The sequence below is a fragment of the Pipra filicauda genome, unplaced genomic scaffold, assembly GCF_003945595.2.
Source record: "Pipra filicauda isolate LSUMZ 115617 unplaced genomic scaffold, ASM394559v2 scaffold300_size901280_pilon, whole genome shotgun sequence".
Taxonomy (NCBI): Eukaryota; Metazoa; Chordata; class Aves; order Passeriformes; family Pipridae; genus Pipra; species Pipra filicauda.
The window spans coordinates 341,057-359,562 of NW_024104422.1; the positions used below are offsets into that span (position 1 = coordinate 341,057).

General features: G+C 38.6%; 1 protein-coding gene across 1 annotated transcript in view; it reads right to left on the reverse strand.

The window, feature by feature from the left end:
* The window catches only part of LOC113985260 (potassium voltage-gated channel subfamily KQT member 1-like), a 278,155-nt gene that overhangs the window by 224,211 nt on the left and 35,438 nt on the right, over window positions 1-18,506 (reverse strand). The window contains exons 4-7 of the mRNA XM_039383283.1: window positions 15,040-15,118; window positions 12,132-12,228; window positions 7,429-7,569; window positions 426-536 (exon numbers count right to left, since the gene is read on the reverse strand). Of these exons, the coding sequence (XP_039239217.1) occupies window positions 426-536; window positions 7,429-7,569; window positions 12,132-12,228; window positions 15,040-15,118 (428 nt within the window). The remainder of the gene's footprint in view (window positions 1-425; window positions 537-7,428; window positions 7,570-12,131; window positions 12,229-15,039; window positions 15,119-18,506) is intronic.

Consider the following 18,506-nt stretch of genomic DNA (forward strand, 5'->3'; position numbering starts at 1 on the left):
AATTTTTTCCTAATTCCAATCTAAACTTACTCTCTGACAGTTTGAAGCCATTCCCCCTTGTCTTGTCACTCCAGGCCCTTGGAAATATTCTCTCTCCATCTTTCTTGTGGGCTCCCTTCAGGTACTGAAGGCCGCAATTAGGTCACCCCAAAGCCTTCTTTTCTCCAGGCTGAACAATCTCAATTCTCTCAGCCCTTCCTCATAGGAGAGGGGCTTCATCCCTTGGAGCATCTTAGTGGCTCTCTCTGGATGACCCCAACAGGTTGATGTCCTTCCTTCGTGTTTCCATACACACAAACACACACTTGGGGATGTGTGTGTGCACATTCTGAAGCAACATTCAACCCGGTTATTTCCTACCAAAGGCACCAATTTAAAATTACCTAATTGTGCACCCAAGTCAGACAGATTCAAACTCTACTTACCGCTGGCAGAGCAAAGAAAGAGATAGCAAATACTGAAAAACAGGAAGCTATTGTCTTCCCAATCCACGTCTGGGGAACTTTGTCTCCATAACCAATTGTCGTGACAGTTACCTAGGCCAGAAACAAACACCTGTTTCAGTGCAACAGAGTACCTTTTCTCTCCAAAAAGCAGGGGAAAAAGAACAAAAGGAGAAATACATTAGAGAAATATCAGGAGACAGGCATGAATGAGCAGTGTTTGGATATGGGAGTACCCTAAACATCACTGTTGATTTATCCTGGTTTTACATTCTTCAGCAGACATTCACAGCTGACCACTGTTTTGGAGACAACAGTAGTCTGGGTGTAGGATGACTGTTCTCACAGCTTGTAGCTGGCTGCTTCCACCATTCCAAAACTGCAAGAATTGGCTCTGTGGGCTTGAAACCATAGGCTTGCAGTTTTTCTGCCTTTGCTTTTAAAATGTAGTTCCACAGCGGACAGAAAAAAGCCCTGAAAGCACCGACTTGCACACAACCAACATGGGTATTTGCCCATCTCTGCAGTCAGGCACACACTGGGAGAGGCAGGGTAAGCCCTGTGCTGACAGGGATGAAAAGGGACAGAATTTACACCATCCCAGCTGAATCTTCATGGCAAGAAGAGGAACACACAACCATTCCAGGACGTGTTAACTCCCAAAATCAACCTGCCAGTAGACCAAGAGCTGAATGCAGCTGAGCCCCGTGCTTACCTTTTATTCCTCCCCCAACAAATAGAGGACTTTGCCACTCAAAATTGTGTTTAAGCCACAAGATGCTTATACCTGGATCTGCTCATTGCTTACCAGAGGCCAGGTACTCCCTAAGGGACAAAGGAACCCAAAGTCAAGGAAGATAATGTACCCAGCAGGCTACATTATCTGTCCTGATTTCTCCACTAAGGACCTGGTCCCACAGCAGCCAAGCAAAACAGAAGCAGAAAGTGCAGCCAGATCCAATCAAGAGTCTGGAGTATAAAGCGGTATCTTAGCAACAAGGCAGGTCTGACATTAAGCCAGGAATTCCATCCCCAGGTCAGGATTAGGATCAGGTACAGTGGTCAGCATGTAGGTCCACAGGGATGGGGCATTGGCAAAATATTAGTCCTTAGGTGAAAGTCAGGATTAAAGGACTCCACAGCCAGACCCAGATGCAGTAAAGCTAAACACCATCTCTCCTGTAGGAAGATTCTGAGTTTAAACAGAGCCCCTGGATGTGGCTGGAGGCCACTGGTGATGCTGGCCAGGGTCATTAGGCCAATTAGTGCCCTCGGGGCCTTAACAACACCCCTCCCCACTTCCACTCTAAGCAAGGCATGTGCTTACACAGCTCTGGGATCTGTAGGGACTTGCTGAAGAGGGACTAAATCACTGTGGGGGTGGCAGGCCACCCCTGGAAAATCACACAGGCAGGAGGACCTGAGCATGATGGAGGTTTTGGGCTGTTCCTGATGAACCCCAGCAGGAAGGAAGAGAATTCATTATGAGGCCAGTGGACAGTAAAGAATTGGTGCTGGGCAGGGATCAGAGTTCAGGTAAAGGCTGGTCCATCAGAAGGGCCCATCAACAAGGGCCAGCTGCTCCCCAGAGGAAGGTGATAATCAGCAGATCCCAAAGAGGATCCCCAGGCAAGCCAAGGGAATCCAACATATGGCCAGGCAGGGGCCTCACCACTCTGGGCACAGGCTCAGGGTAGGATAGACTCAGACACTGACTGTGCCCAGCAAAGAATCCCAGTCATACAGCAATATCCAGGTAGGGAGGGATGTCTGAGGCTGAGTATGGAAGCCAGACTGTGGGTTGAGATCCAGCTCACCAGACCGTGGCTGAGCTGGGAACCAGCTCTCCTCCAGCACAGCTCAGGCAGCAAAAAAAAACCCCAGGGCTGAGCCTTAATAAGTCATGAGGGTGTTGGGGTGACCCCTGGTGTGCCTGGCCAGAGCCATTAAGGCTTTTTAGCATACTCAGAGCTCTGATGCTGCCATAAAATGGTGTGAGAAATGTGGCTTGTACTCCCTGAGAAGTGAAAGGCTTCTGGTGAGGAAGTGAAGAATTCTGTCACCAATGCTAACCACTGGGGAGAACTTTAAATAGAAAAAATGCACTTCTATTTGGGAGCCCTAGCCCTAAACCTAGTCCCCCTCCCTTCACTTTGCCTTGAATGGTAGCAGAAATACAGCCAACACAGACTTAAAAGAATATGTAAATTTACACTGACTACAAAAGAGGCTGCCTTTTATGGAAAAATTTGCTGACAAATGCTTAGATATTATGCAAAAATAGGCTTCTCAGAAGAAGCTATCAAGCAATAAAGGCATGAGAAGAATATATTTCCTCCTCTCAGAGCAGTTCTACAGAGAGCTGGAAGAAATATTTGCAGGGAAAAAATGACCAACTACTATCAAACTTAATTTTTCCAAGTTCAAAAACAGTTAGGCTTGTGTTTATTCATCATAAATTTCTCACTTGATGAAGTTCACTTTGTAGAATCGAATGAATATTGTTATTTTGAACTGTAAGCTGCTCTCAGCAGGAACTCTGTCTTTCCAGGTGTTTGTCCAGATTTAATGTGGCTTGTGAAGTGACTCAGGTGCTGTGTACTACCAGCAGTACAAACAGATGAGTTTGCCAGTCCCCAAAATTAAACCAGACCCCCCAAAATTCAACTTTGAAATGCAGTATGTGTTAGTGGGCAGTGGAGGAAGTTAAAGCAGTGTTTCTTTAACAGCACTTCAGCTCCTCAGTGCACCCAGATGACCCCTTAAAGTCTGTGATTTTTCCTTCCTTTTCCTCTCTTTTTTTTTCTTATGAAAGGCTTCTTGGTTTTTTTGTGGGTGGTTTGTTTGGTTTGGGCTTTTTTTTTTTTTTTTTTTTTCTGACTTCTCCAGCACTCAGGGCTCAAAAACAAACTGCAGTAATGTTGAGCTGCCTTAGTGTTACTATGGAAGACAGCATGAAAGCTGTAACCACAGAAAAGATGAATTTTCCATCTCTACAGCAAGCATTTGGCTGGCAGATTCCTACAGGTGCCTGAACATGTCTCAGAAAGTTTTTCCCTGGCTACCTTAAGAGGATGCCTTCTTGGTAATCTAATTAGTACATAGAATATGGAAAGGATTATAAATAATGTAATTCTCTGGATTTCTTAATCACAACAGATTATTTTTTTTCTACTTGCACATCCAAATGTTATTAGTATCTCTGAGAAGAGAATATTGAATGTGGTTTTTGGAAAATGACACCTCCTTCGTAACACAGATTTATGGTGGCACGTTCCGGCTGGTGTGCACATGCTCTAACACAGGCTCTGAAAACATATCTGTACACTTCAAAAAGGGAAAAACTTAAATTCAGTAGAAGTCAACAGAGTTGCCCAGATGCTTTAAGACAGGCAGGTGTCCTGAAGCGTGAAGAGTCAGAACTGCACACCTCAAAAAACATACTAAATATAAAAGGGTTCAAACTGCTACCTCTGGCACGAAAATTTACTACTGGAAATTCTGAGCAACTGATCCTAAGTACCTCTGCCAGTTAACACCAATTTACTGGAGAAACTATTTAATGCAAATTCAATGGTACAGAACAGTTGAGTTTGCAGCAAGACCAGTTAGTGTTACCAGCAGCAAGAGACAAGTGTGGAAGGGCCAACAGAAGAGAAGCCTCCTATGTGCCCTTCTTCTTTCAAGAAAAAGTACCCAGAAAGGACAGGAAAACTGCTGTGACATGGGTTGCAATTCTGGCAGCCCGACCATGCTGTTAGAAATGCTGTTGCATGTGTTGTACATGCTAAAACTTCTGAAAGTAGCTTCATGTAAAATACAAGTCTTTGATATTTTATTGCAGTTTAACCTGTTTGCCTGCCAAATTTGGGTGAAACGACTTTGCATTTAACTGAAGCAGGTGAATGTAGTTAGCATCTAATTCCAACTCTCCTTCATTCTTTATTTTTTCTTTTCTTCACATTTAAACCTTTCAGGTCATTTGTATCAAGTTCAGCAAGCTTGCACTTTCTACTCAAAGCAAAATATTCCCCATAATACACTGTGGTTTTTGTCAGACGCTTTCAAATACTTGCTACTGAGATTTTTTTTTTCCTCTGGTTTAGTTTTGAAAGGCAAAAGTGAAATCAAATTTCACTCCCTAGTAACTCCACATCTGTGTTTCTATGTTACAGAAGATTTGAAAAGAAAAAGAAACTGATTCACTTTGTCCTCTGTCACTGTTCCCAGCTGTGAACTGCACCTGCACCGTGACTCACTGAATGCTGAGGAGGCCTACATGCCTGAAAAGCTTAAACAACAATTTAAACAGTGTTCTTCATGTGCCTCACACAGCTAGAGAAAGAGAAGCTGATTTTATCTTGCTGTTAACACAAAACAAGTGAAGTTTTGGAAAACAACAACAAAACCCATTGAACACTTTGCACGGCCTTTACATACACTTTGAAACACAGATTCCAAGTCATCTATCTCAGCAAGGTAATAAAGTGCATTTTAAACTTATCTGTTGGTCTTCATAACCAATAAAGACCTAATGAATTCCTAATGAATTCCTTTTATATTCCTGAAGTCCAAAATACTCTTGTATAAACACATCCTGGCTTTTTTAATTTTTTTTTTTTTACTCTTTAATCAAATCAGTGCTGTAGTTTATAGCATTTAAAAGTTTTTCGTAATCCACAACTAAGTATTCAATGCAACTCATAAACTAAGCTCTGGTTAACTAGAGCTTAAAAAGAAAAAAAAAAAGGGAAAGGAAGGTAGAAAGGTAGAAAAAAGTGCACTGGAATAACCTATGTATGAATATACGTGGACAGAACTGGATGCTAAAAGTGAGGGCTAGTTCCCAACTCATTGCTGGAAATCCTCTTTTGTTTTCCACTGTACCTTGTTTCTCTCAGTTTGGTAAGTTCTTCATCCAACTTCCCCCTCCCCCCCCCCCCGATCAGGTCTGATTTTGGCCATTTCTGGCCTTTTGCACTTACAGGCCTTTATGAAACACCAAAGACACTGTGCAGAGCCAACATGAGTCACTATCCTTTAATGTTTACATATTAAATTTAGACCTCCTTATTAATAAACTGTATGCTTTCCCTTTCTTTCAATGGTGTCATTCTAATTCAAAGATACTACAAACTTACTTGGAACTTCACTTTGCTAGAAAAATTTATGAGCTATTTCTCATGGGTTTATCTGAACTAGCACAAACTTTTATGGGAGTCCCTGATGCTGCTGAACTTCCCCCAAGAAGCCCCACTTTTAATCAGATGTACTTCACAGACCATTCATAAAGCCAGAACAGGAGCTGTGTTCCACTGCATTCAGTCATTGGAACGCTGGTGTTGGAGCTGAACTGCTCAAATAATAGAAGAATAAGTGAACCTGTGTACTAGTTTGTTTCCTTAAAGCAGACATGGGGTATCTTTCAATTATACCCTAATTGTTTTTCTCCTCAATTACAGCACAATTTGTGCTTCTGATACATTTATTATTTTCCTGCACTAGCCAGAGGTGGTCTCATATCTATAACCATGAGATTTTATATTCTGAAAATTTTATCATATTTCCATTGAGGACTTTTACAAGTGATCGTTGCATGGGCTAATTCGTGGTCTCATTTCTTCCCAGCACCTTAGATAATCAGGTCCATCTGGCCATTTAGTGGATTTTTCTTTTTTACTAGATTCTTCTTAGTTTGTACTATTTTTTTGCACAGCCAAAGGTGATACTCTGCAAATGAAATGAATATTTGACAACCCAGTGACAGGAATTTAATGTTTAAAATATTTTTATACAGAACCACTTAAAAAGTGGTAACTCAGGCTACATGTAATATAGTCTACATTTCTGTATACTTCATTGAAGTAGAGGCTTATGCAGCATCTAAGTTAAAGATTAGAAACATATATCTATTAGGAACATTTTGTCTGCCTTGACAGTTTATTTGGATGTGGAGAAAAAATTGGTTTATGGCCCAATAACTGGCATTTTTCCAAGTCTATTATCTAAGAACAAATCCAGTATATAGTCTTGAAATATATCCTTCTTTATCAGGAATTTGGGGGCTCTGCATCTGCTCTGGTCCTCTCATTTTTCTGTGTCACTAACACTGATGTGATGGATCTCTTTGGGTTTGTTACAATGCGATAGCCTACTCAGAAATTTTGTGAGGTTCTCTAGTGGGGAAAAGGGCCCAAAATAGAAGGGATAGTTTATGCAAAAGCTAGTAAAGAAGGAAAGCTTAAGTCACAATGAGAAATATGATGAGAACAGCCATATGAAGGGAGTCTAGAAAAAATCTGGCCTCTTATTCTGTTTCACAGCTCTCTATTCCTTTTTCAACTGATTCTGGGCATGCACATGATAATTACCACAATGCTCTCAAAAGCCCAGTTCCGCTTTAAGGGTATTTTCTTCCTTTATTTCACCAAAGATTTTCACAAAATGCACCTGACTGATGACTGATATCCAAAGGATTTGATGAATCCATGAAGTTTTGCCAGCTGCTTTCAATGGATCTATTTACCTTTACAGAGAATCGCAGATTCATTTTAAAAAAAAGCCAACAGGAACCTCTTACCTGCATAAAAGTCTGCATTACTACTCAAAAAAAATAAAGTCATTACCCCACTTCCACATACAGAATATAGTTTTAAAGTTATGCACCATTTGCAGATAACTAAGTAGAGTTTAAAAGAAGTGGTATAGGTTTTGGAGGGAATTTACACTCTTATGAGATGTGGACGTTTTATATCTGTAAACATTCATGACTTGCTGACCTGCTTCCACAACAAAATTTAATACCCAAATAATTTAATTGTATGTGTGACATTCTTTCTTGTACCTTCTTAAAAGACTGTTGAGCCTCCCTACAGAAATACATTCTGCAAAGAAAGGAAGACCAGATTTTTTTAAAAAAATATCACAACTTTAACAGGAAGCCTTATGCACTGTTTGCATACAGATTTGACTGCTAAGGACTTACCACACCCCACCAAAGGGCATCAGCATAGCTGGAGAAACCTGTCTTTCCATCTTCATCAACTGCATCCTTCTCAGCAAGATAAACAAAATAGGATGAAAAAATTAACCCCAAGAATCCAATGTACAACGTGGTTATGAGTTCCTATTAAAAGAGAAAGCAAACAAGCGCATCAGGTTTACATCATGCATATTCTATCATTGTAAAACATTGTAAAACACTGTAAATTATCTGGGGGTCTTTTGGATCACAGTAGAAAAATTAATCTGTTATATTTCAGGTATAAAATTTGCCTCCAGTGAAACAGGTAGCGCAGTAACTTGTTTTCTATGCATACCAGGCTAAAGAGTTCAAAAAGCTATCATTAATATGAGATCATTTGGGCAGCTAAATGTAGAGTGGGACATCTCTCCTAATTATGCCTTGTGAATGGAAATCATTCCACTTAACTGTCCACTTAAAATAGTAAATCTCTAAACATTTTTAAAATATCAAAACAGCTTCAGAAATGCAGTTTCTGAACAGTACACAGAAATAACAGTGAAGAAATAACAACCATATCATGTGATTATGGGCATATCTAAGCAATGAACTTGTGTATCTGATGTTTAGATTGCTTAAGATTAAGCACTTTCATGTTAAGATAAAACAACTGAAGATAAAATACGTTGGGCAGGTGTAACCTCTACTTCAGTGCTGAAAAGCAAGGCCGGGGCAGTTTATTAGAAGAGACTTTTGTTAGGGCATGATGCAGTTCTTGTGAATATACAATTTTCTCTATAGATTTTTGGACAGGAAGGTTGTATCACAGCTGATGTGACTCCGGTGCAGGATTGTTACAGACTTCAGGAAAAGTGTGCTTGCACATTTAAACAAGCCAAAATGTGTGGTGTCCCAGATGCAAAAACCTGTAAAGCTTTTAAAAAGCAGGGCTATGTTGTATTCAAATGAGATATTCACATACCCCTCAGGAAAATCCAATACCTAGTTATGAGGGGAAAAAAACTTATTTTAATTCCTTAAAGTTTACATGCATTATTCCTATATTTTCTTTGCACATATTTAGCCATCTCTTCTTTATTAAACGTTGCACTACATCTTCACTGGCATCTTCCCTAAGGTTTCTCTTTCCATTTCTCTTTCCTTGCACCCAAACCAACAAGGAAATTAAAATACTTCCATAAGATAAAGTTAAAATTAAAACCTATCTGAGAAGGATTGCCTCTAGTTCTAAAGTATGGCAGGTTTTCACAGATTTCCTGCAATACTCTACCCATGTTTCTTTAACTGTTTGTGACAGAAGGTTCAGTTTTATCATCAAACTTCCTTCAGATTTTCTTTTTTATTTTTTTCTTTTCATTTCCTTAAAAGAGCTTTCTGGGGAAAGGTATCCCTGGTATCTAGTAACTGCATTCAGCAGCAGGAACTGTACATATTTTTCCTTCTCCTAAGCATTAATTAAAATCTAGGTTCAGCAAGTCTTTAAGTGATCTTGGCACAAAGCAAAAATAGGTGTTTTTCCTCTAATCATTTAATAATGACCTAAATAATGAATTTTGATAGTATTTAGTTTGGCCCATGGGCAAGTCTTTTAATTCAAGCCTTAACTTTTGCTAAACAAGGCAGCTGAAAGAGGAAATAAAACCTGGAGTTTCAGTAGTTCAGATTTCTGTGCGGGTCACCTTTATTTTCTCATCTTTATCTAATGATAATGGTACACTGTGTGCCTGCAGATACCACTTCACTGCTTTGAAAAGCTCCTTGTGTTAATGTACGTAACTAACTATTTGCATCTCTGTAATTTTTCACAACTTTTTGACTTGCCTTCACAGTGTTTTTTCAGTGCAAGACGAAGCTGCAAAACACCTGAGACTGTAAGTTCTGTGATGCACAGGAGACCACAGCAGAAATGGAGGCTAATTCCTGTTGCCTGCTTACACAGAAAACACTTCTGCTTTCATGTCTAGTAGATTTGTGACTTCCTTCCACATCAACAGAAATCTCTTAGTTACACCTGGCACGTTGCTGACATCTCAGAGGTTAATAGATTTTTGCCTGTTATTGAGGAGCGTCCATCTCTGCTTTCTTTCAGTGTTGTCCCAGAGGACAGAATTAGAGAGTGGATGATAATTAGAATATATCTGTTTTAAGTGGCTTTTGGGGGAGCAGGGAGGAAAATATGCTTTTCAGAAGTGCTATGCATAGACTTAGGAGATCCTTTCAAAGTGGCTGAATTATCAACAGGACTACTCAGCTTATTTCACCACTGGTGCCCCTCAGCTCCAGTACTATTCATCTAGAGACTGAAATCTTTTTAAGTAAAGGCCAGATGAAAGTATAATTGCCTTAGACTTTTTCTAAATGTCATCACTCCGTGTGACATATGTATAGGGAGAAAAACTAACACATGCCTATATTTAATTATAAGAACAATGACAGCAATCTCATACATACTGCATTTAATAAATAACAAAATAAAATTGAATATTGAGAGAGTTTTTGAAAACTTAGATAGATCTACATTTTCAGTTACGATAAGGACCACACAATACAAAGTTCAACACTTGGGAAAAATACAAGGAAATCCCAAATCTCAACTCATTGCTAACTCCCTCCTAAAAGCAGTAGAAGATCTCACAAAACAAGGTGAGTGATGAGAAAAAATAAGTGAGAGGCTTAAAAGCTGAAGCTAGATTGGCTAACTCAGTTTTTCAGTAAGCTGCCTGATTTCTCCATGTCTTTCCATCACCACATACCATATTGAATCATGTCTTGTTGCTTTTGGCGAGAAATCCTTGTATAAGCTCAACCTGCTGAAAATAGAAGAGCCAAACTGGGCCTGAGTGAGCTAATAAAGCTATATGTAAAATTCCAAAACACATGGAAATCATTGGTGACAACTTCACTACGCTCCTCTGGGCCCACAGAGGTACAAATGCTTGCTATTTTCACAGGTCACAAAAATGTGGATTTATTTTCTCACATTGTTTAATGGTTATGGGCCCCATTTTTTCTCAAAGAGTATCAAACTCAAAAAATAGATGAGGACTTTGTACTCTGCCAGAGAAGAAAAAGCAGTTGAGGTGTTTTTGTTTTGGTTTGGGGTTTTTTTTGTTGTTGTTTTTTTTTTAAACAAAAATTTCTTTCAGGGACTGGATAGGAATAAAGGTTACCGTGTTAGAGTTTCAGCTACACTTGTCCAATGTCAATACAGAACTCTGTGTTTGATATTTTTTTTATTAATGTGTTAGTGGGTGATCTGCTTGGACAAGTACTACAGATCTGTAGAGTTTTATTTATCATCATAATCACTGCTTTGGGGTAGCAGAATTTCAGGTGCGTTTACTCATAAATGCACTTCTCCAAGGTTTTTTTTTTTTTTCCTTTTAAATCATTGAACTTATTTATGCTCGTGACATTTAAGATTTAAGTGTCGCATTTTAGAGATAGTATTTCCTGATTCTTGACTAAAACTCTGAACACCCACAGGAAAAAAATTTCTCAAACACCTCTGTAAGCAAATGCTGAGAAAGTGTATTTGGATATCAGCTCTGCCCTAGCTAGATATCCAGGCAATGTGAGCATAATAAATGGAGACCACACAGACTTGGAGCATTAAAAGTCATCCTGTTGTACAGTATGAAAGGAGGCTTTATACTGGAGCACTTTGGTGTGCATCACTGCTGCACAGCCATCGTGACAAAAAATTTCCTACAGTACTGGGGGGGGAGGGAAGAATAAAGGGAAGAAAATTAAATTGTAGTATTAAATTAATCACTTGGATTAAGCACCTCCCATTCTCTGTCTCAGAATAAGTTTTCTAAATAGAAAATTTTAAAATGTCTGTGTGGAAATCTGTAACTATTAGTCAGTGTCTGGGGAACAAATCTACACCCATAAAGCATAAGTTAACCACCCTTAGAAGTCTGATGTGAACATTAATAGCAGAGTATTAGCCCTCCACAGTGTGGTATGATATGCAAAATTAAAAGGCTAATGCTGTAAGTTTCTGTTATACTGATAAAGCTGAGTGGGCTACAGAGATTCTGTGAAGACTCAAAAAGAAGCCTACAACTAGACTTTTTTTAAAGTCTGCAGAAAAACTTCTAAGCTCTTCCTGCTTAATGGACTTTTAGACAGAACAATTGTTTCAAAGCTTTAACAGACACATAACTACTTATAGCCAAATTTACCTCTGAGACTGCACCCTTAAGAAAGCAACTTTTCTTGCATATTATCATAACATAGTTCATATTTTTATTTATAGAATGCATTTGAAAACTCCTTATTCAGGCAGAGAAAATAGAATTATTTAAATAATTTACTTTTCCGCTAGTATTTCTTTTTCCATGCAGCAACCAAGCAAGGAACACATCTTCCATGAAGACAGTGGACAATATTTGCAATATAAAAGGCAGCCCATATAACTGCATTTAATAAATTATACTGAAGGATAACATCAAAGAGTACAGCAGTTCATTTCCAAAAAAAAAACCCCAAACTGATGCTTAAACCCTGTTATCCACTGCCCTGAATAGTTAAGAATAGTTTCCCATTTTAAAAATAGAAAGAAACACATGATGGACTTTTAAAGTATTTTTGTTCTTGCAACAGAGAAGTACATTTAAACCAGACTATGATTTGAAGTCCACAAAAGGAATTTACTAAAGTAAACAAAATGCTGGGGATCCTTAAAAGTCAAGTACCTGACGATGTATGAAAACAACTGATCCCAAAAGTCTCCAGGTGCCTCCCTGTCGATCCACATGGAGCATGCGAAGTATCTGGAGAAATCGGATGCCCCTGCAAGAAAAACAGGGCATTAAATAAAAAATAGTGCTCTGTCTACCCACAGTTGGCTACATGCACTAATGTGCTGCCATATTAGAGAACTGTGATAGCAACGCCCCTGGCCAGGGTTGCATCTCAGATTTGAGGCATCTCAGTAGACTCTGTGTTTAGATTTCATTATAGTCATATATATATAAATAGGAAAAGAATTATTTAACAGAAAAACAAAGAAGCTCAGGGGGAAGTTGCCTATTTTATATGATTCTGATTGTCAAATGCCTCCTTTCCAATGAAAACCAGTTTGCTAACACAGGTAGGAGCAAACTTTTTTCTCTATTTGCCAAAAGCAGAATATGAATCAAACATGGTATCACTGACGTCCTTCTTGTGTGAGTTATAGAAATGATCTAATTGGAAATAGATACAGTTCTATGTCTTTTTAGGGCAATAAGTGAATCATAACCTTCATATTTTCAACTAATGAAAAATAATTGTCCATATGGTTCCTCAGTGTAGTTTTATTCCATGGAAATATTTTATTTAGTCATACTTTTGACAATGAACTTTGTTTGCCTACAGTCATCCACCTTAGTGACCTATCCCTGAAACAAACCAGTGAAGAGCAGGAAAGGATACATGCCGAATTCATCTATGCGAAAACTTTTCACTAAAAGTATTTTTGGCTCTTTTTATCTACCCTTAAAATTTTGTTGTGGATGTAGGTTTTGCTTTTTACCTCAGACTTCTTATTTCAAGTCCACTGTGGCTGCATTTTTCTGGGCTACACCTATAAGCTGGAAACTCAGCCATCCTGCAGCCACTGGTGTTACTCACTCTGGGAAGGCAGGTTGTCTTCTGCAATAACCAACTCTTCCTTTATTCAGAAAGCAGATGTTCTGAGCTCTCACAGCTGACAGTCAAACGATCAAAAGCTTGTCATCAAAAGCACTCAACAATCCTGACTATCAATCACATATCAGTGACCAGGTACATGAACGCCATGGTTTGTTATTTATTTGATATGCCATCAGAATAACAATTTTAATTAGCAGGAAACTTTTAAAGATTCACTTAAAACCTGCTAATTAAAACACGAGTTCAAGAATTACAAGGCTACCAAATATGTGAGCACCAATAGGCTTACACAATGCAATTGCTCACTGGTTGCTCCTCTCAGGAGGGGAGAGATCTACATGTAACACCCCTGTACAATTATTAGACACATCTCTGGATGCCACAATCAGACCTTGATTTTCCTGTCTTTTGAATCCAAGCTGGTTACAGCTATATTACTGCCAAGTGCTGACATGCATGGTACAGGCTGGCAGTTTTACAAACGAAGGTTTAAAAAACATGACGGTGAACAAGAAAATCCAGATAGCCCCCAACCATGCACAACACATATCCACTGAAAAGGAAAAAGGAATTTGTTGGAATGAAGACCTCTTTTATCAATTTGGTGACCTTGAACAGTGAGGAGGTTGGAGGACTCTGCTGGAAGCTCTGCTGCTCGGTTCCAGTCTCACTGGTTGCTGCAGTGAGCAAAACGTCAACCTGTCACACCTGGGGGGGGATCTGGAGCCTGGAACTTCATTCTACGAGTAAACAACCTGACATGCGTGCACCCATGTTTTCTGGGCTTGCTGGGATTGGAGGGAGGTACAAAGAGGACCTTAACAGTACACCTTAAAAGCAACAAAAGCAAAGACAAGGTATATGAGATTCATTCCTTCCTAATTCAACAACACTCACGTCACAGTTCTGAGGAAATCTGATGGAACTAAGACTTGTCTGACCCTGATGGTTTTTCAGTGGAGCAATAACAACACTGCAGAGATGTGGGTTAAGCTTCTCTGTCAGAGCATTCTGAGATGTACTACAGTGACTGTGTGATTGAACAGTGGGAAATGCTGCACTGAGCCCAAACCCAACTGGGTCACACATAAACACAGAGCAGGCCTTTCCATAAGAGTCCTTCCTACACTTCTAGTTGAATTCAACAAAATCTTTGGAATTTTCACATTCACCCTCCTCTTCTCCTATACAAGCTGATAAATCACATTCATGTAGCTCGTGTGAGCCTTTATTATCATGTAAGGATTAATGTTCTATGGTAAGAGTCACCTTAAAAATGCTTTATACCTGTAGTTCCCTCCAGTGCTTGTTTACACAGCTAGAGAGTTTAGACAGTACTGTACATTCTCACTTCCTAGTGATCAGATTGCATTGGAAATCAGAGGCTTGTAACAAAACATGCATCATGTCTTGCAAGTTAAGTTAGCTTATCATTCTTTTCTTCTATTTATCCACTTTTCCTCCCAAAACAAGCTTGCAGTGCTTGATGCAAGCTGAACAAACACTGTAGACATCAAATGTTTCTGGTTCATGTACAGTATGAGTTACTTGTGCCAAACAAATCCACCAAAGCATAATTACTCTTTAAACAAAGTAATTACTCATACTCAAAAAGTACTGAGTTAAGTGCTGTCTGGATTACTTCTTAAATAAACTGATGTTCTGTAATACTCTCTTGTCTCAGAAGGAGAGCTGTTTGATGTTTTATATAGGACAGAACATTTAGTTTTTTCCATTTGGCTTCAGCATTCCCACCATTTTTCATATGCCTTGTTCCTGTACTCTTGTTCCCCAACAGTGATCAAGCACAAAAGCATACAGTCCTCCACTGTCCAGTGTTTCAACAGAATAACTTTTCCTACAGTAGGAAAATCAGAAATACATCTAATTCAGAAATCAGGAAATTAGATATACATCTGATGGTAACATCTGTGGTACTGAAGAGCTACAGTCACTAGAAGAACATACCTTATTGCAGAGGTAGCAAACACCTGTCCATTAGATCCTATGCTCAGAACAATAATTGAGGCTACTACCACAATGAGATCTGTTAAAAAAAAAAAAGGAAGAATGTATTAGTTTTTAGATCTCAGCAGTGAAACACATAAAAAATACAGACTGAGGAAAGAACTTTAAAAAAAAGAAATTGTTACCTGAAATTTGGTGGGCAATAAGTTAATGTAATAGTTTCACATCAAAAACCCAATGACTACAGTTCTTCCATGAATTTAATAACGGCAATTTCAAAGAACAGCAGCTTGCCACAAAAACAACAAATGCAAAGGCATATGTACACCCTAGAAATGAATCCACATTTTAGCTCACGGTTTTGGATTTACGAGGAAAAGTAAGGGTTTGCTTCACTCAATAACGAAATGCATAAAGTCAAGTATCATGCGTACATACACATATACACTTGGTTTAAAAATTGTATCAAAGCTATAAAGCCAAGCTTTCAAAGTTTAGGGAACTGTCAGAACAAAGGTTTGCTAAAAAAAAAAAAAAAAAAAAAACAGAGTTGTTGGTTTACTTTGTGACACAGTCTTTATTTGTATGAAAAAATAATTGTTTCCAGAGATCCTTATTTTTTGTTTCCACAACCCCACAGTTTACACAGTTCCAGCACTATACAATGCAAATGATGGATTGTGTTCGCAGTGCCAGCATCCTTTATTTTCTCTTATCCTAGTTCAGTGACCATGTCTGTTTCTTTTAATTATTGAACCTTACTCTAACATTATTTTGAGAAGATATTTTTCTTATTTCCTCACAGGCATTTCTGTGGTAAACCTCTTTAGAGCATCTAAATGCTTCACTTTCAAATTCTAACCAGAAAATAAAAGATAAATGGGTAGCAAATGTAGCCAGAAAGAGGAAAAGTTTTGGTAAATTTCCCTTGCCAGCTTTAAACAGGCAGTACTTTATTCTTCAGAGCACTCAACATTATATAGCACTTCAAAAAAACCAGCGCCGGCTGACCTCACTTGCAGCTGTGAGAGCTCAGAACCTCTGTAACCCGACTTCAAAGTCTTCATTTGGACATCCAGAAAATGAGGCACACTTGTGCAAACTGATTTAACTGACTGCCACAGAGTTTCCGTGCGATGCCTGGGCAAGATGCAGGACAGAATCCAACTTGAGAGGCAGCAGCAGTTTCCTTCAGAAAGGTTAACTTGTTTTTTCCTCCCCTTTAAAAATTCTCCTGCCTCGTTCACAACCATGTTGTTGCTGCAACAAATATTGCAGAAGTTCTACAACCAACAGTATCCTTCACTCTTTGACTTGGATTAATTTCCAGTATCAGTCTGGCTTTTGCTGTAAAAGATGGATTCCTCCCCAGGGGATAGCACTCAGTCAGTTTAAAGAGTGTGCAACAATAATTGTACATTTATGAAAATGAAAATAAATAAAGGGAAGGATGAGGCTACAGAAAGAGCTTCCATTTGGGGATAATCTTAACTTTTGAAGGCCTAACTTTCCAAATTTTTCATGCTATTCTTTATTATGTATATGTGTGAACATATGTTTGTAAATACCAGAATTTAGGGTGGGTTTTCTTCCTATCACATCATAATACAGATCTTTGCTCTTAAGCAAATGATGCACCCGTGTCCTTACTAAATTATCAGACATATCCATATCCATCCAATGACCAGCACTGAAGGAGGAAAAGACTGACTCTCAGGAAATGAGTTTCAATCAGGTAGCGAGAGTAAAATAGATTTTTTATTTGTTCTTTCTACTTTTCTGAAAGTGTTCTACATGGTAGAGATATTTCTGTTCTTTTATCCCCTCTTCTTCTCTGTTCCTAGTTCTTACTTTAGTTTCCAATCTTTAGGCTTCTCTCAGTAATCTCAGTTTACAGGTCCAAATAGTCCTATTTTATATTCCAGGTCTTCAGCATATCCTGCTCTTTCACTGTCACCTTTCAATCCCATGTATTTTCAGCCCCTGCTGTTTTTCCTTCAACCTCCTGATGGTTTTTCATCTCCTTAAACATTCTTCTCCCAAACCTTTACATCCTCATCCACCCTCCTGTCATTTTACTGAGTCTGTATGTCCCAGCTCATTCCTTCTACCTCAGCATTCGAGCCTGGTATTTTCCATGTGTCCTGGGCAGATCCAGGAAGAACACTATAAAACCAAAATCAACAGATTTTCCACTTCCAGCCCCAGCATTACTGCTCCAAGAAACCTGAAATTTGAATTGTGCAGGCTCACTGCAGTTTCAGTCTCTGAGAAATATAAGAGCATTCTCTAGCAGGGCATTTGAAGCATAAACAAGCTACCAAATTTTCAGGGGCTTGTTAGTCAGTTTGGATTTTCAGTGATAAACAAAAAGCTATTTTGTCATTAAATTTCAAGTGTCTGCTTCAAAGTTTGGAAGTGTTAGTGCTTCTCCATAAGAAAAGGTCAGAACTGCCTTTCTCAGGAACAGCTTAAACATCCTGCATGAAATGCCTCCACAAGACTCAAGCTGAAGCAGACACTGACATGAAAAACATCAGGATAAAGAGCCAACATTTGTTTAAATAACTTTTTCAACTCTAACAAGCACTAGTATTTAGAATAGCATCACACTAGTATTTATGGCAGTTCTTAAAAACTGAAGTGTCAAGGAAGTTCGGTAATTTAAAAAATCTGAATACCTGTAATTTATAAACAGCAATATGCAGATATTCTTCTTGAAGTTTCTACCTACTTATGTGTCTGCAAGCATGTCTGTACATACACAGGAGGTGTAGAGAGAAAAAAGGGACATAGCATATTCTATACAATACATGCACCACACATGCAGACGACAGACCTACAGAGATCACATTCCCTGCAATTTGGCATGTGTAGTACTTTAAAAATCTCATCCACTGCTAGTCCACTGCGGCTTACTGATGTTCTGAATCCTTGAGAAATTCCAAACAGCTGTCATTTTAATATAAAAGATCAGTTTGCCAATATTACTTAGTTATACATAAACTGCAGCGTAGCACATAACACCTACACTGTAGCTCACCTGAGCATTGCTTTCTATTTGAGCAAATTTCTGATGTGTTTCTAATGTTTCCAGAAGTTTACTTTCTAATGTGCAATTCTCAGCTTTTTCATTAGAAGCAATTAATAGTTTTTAAATTTAAAACAGTAAGACTATTTGTATTTTATTTCATATTTTATTGCTGTGCTATATTACAGAATGTAAACAGTCCTCAGCTTAAAGGAGTGTTCTTAGTAGTCTGAAGATAATCTGATGTCCACAAGGACTTAAAATACACAGACTATATGCACATATTTGAGTTTGATTTTACATCACTTTTTTTTGCTGAATTTTTTGTGTTCTATCAGCATTTCATGAATTATAAAGATAACTGGAGCTTTACATACCAGGTGCTGCTGCTTTTTCAGAGCTGTATACATAAACCAATTAAAGGTGCTTATAAATA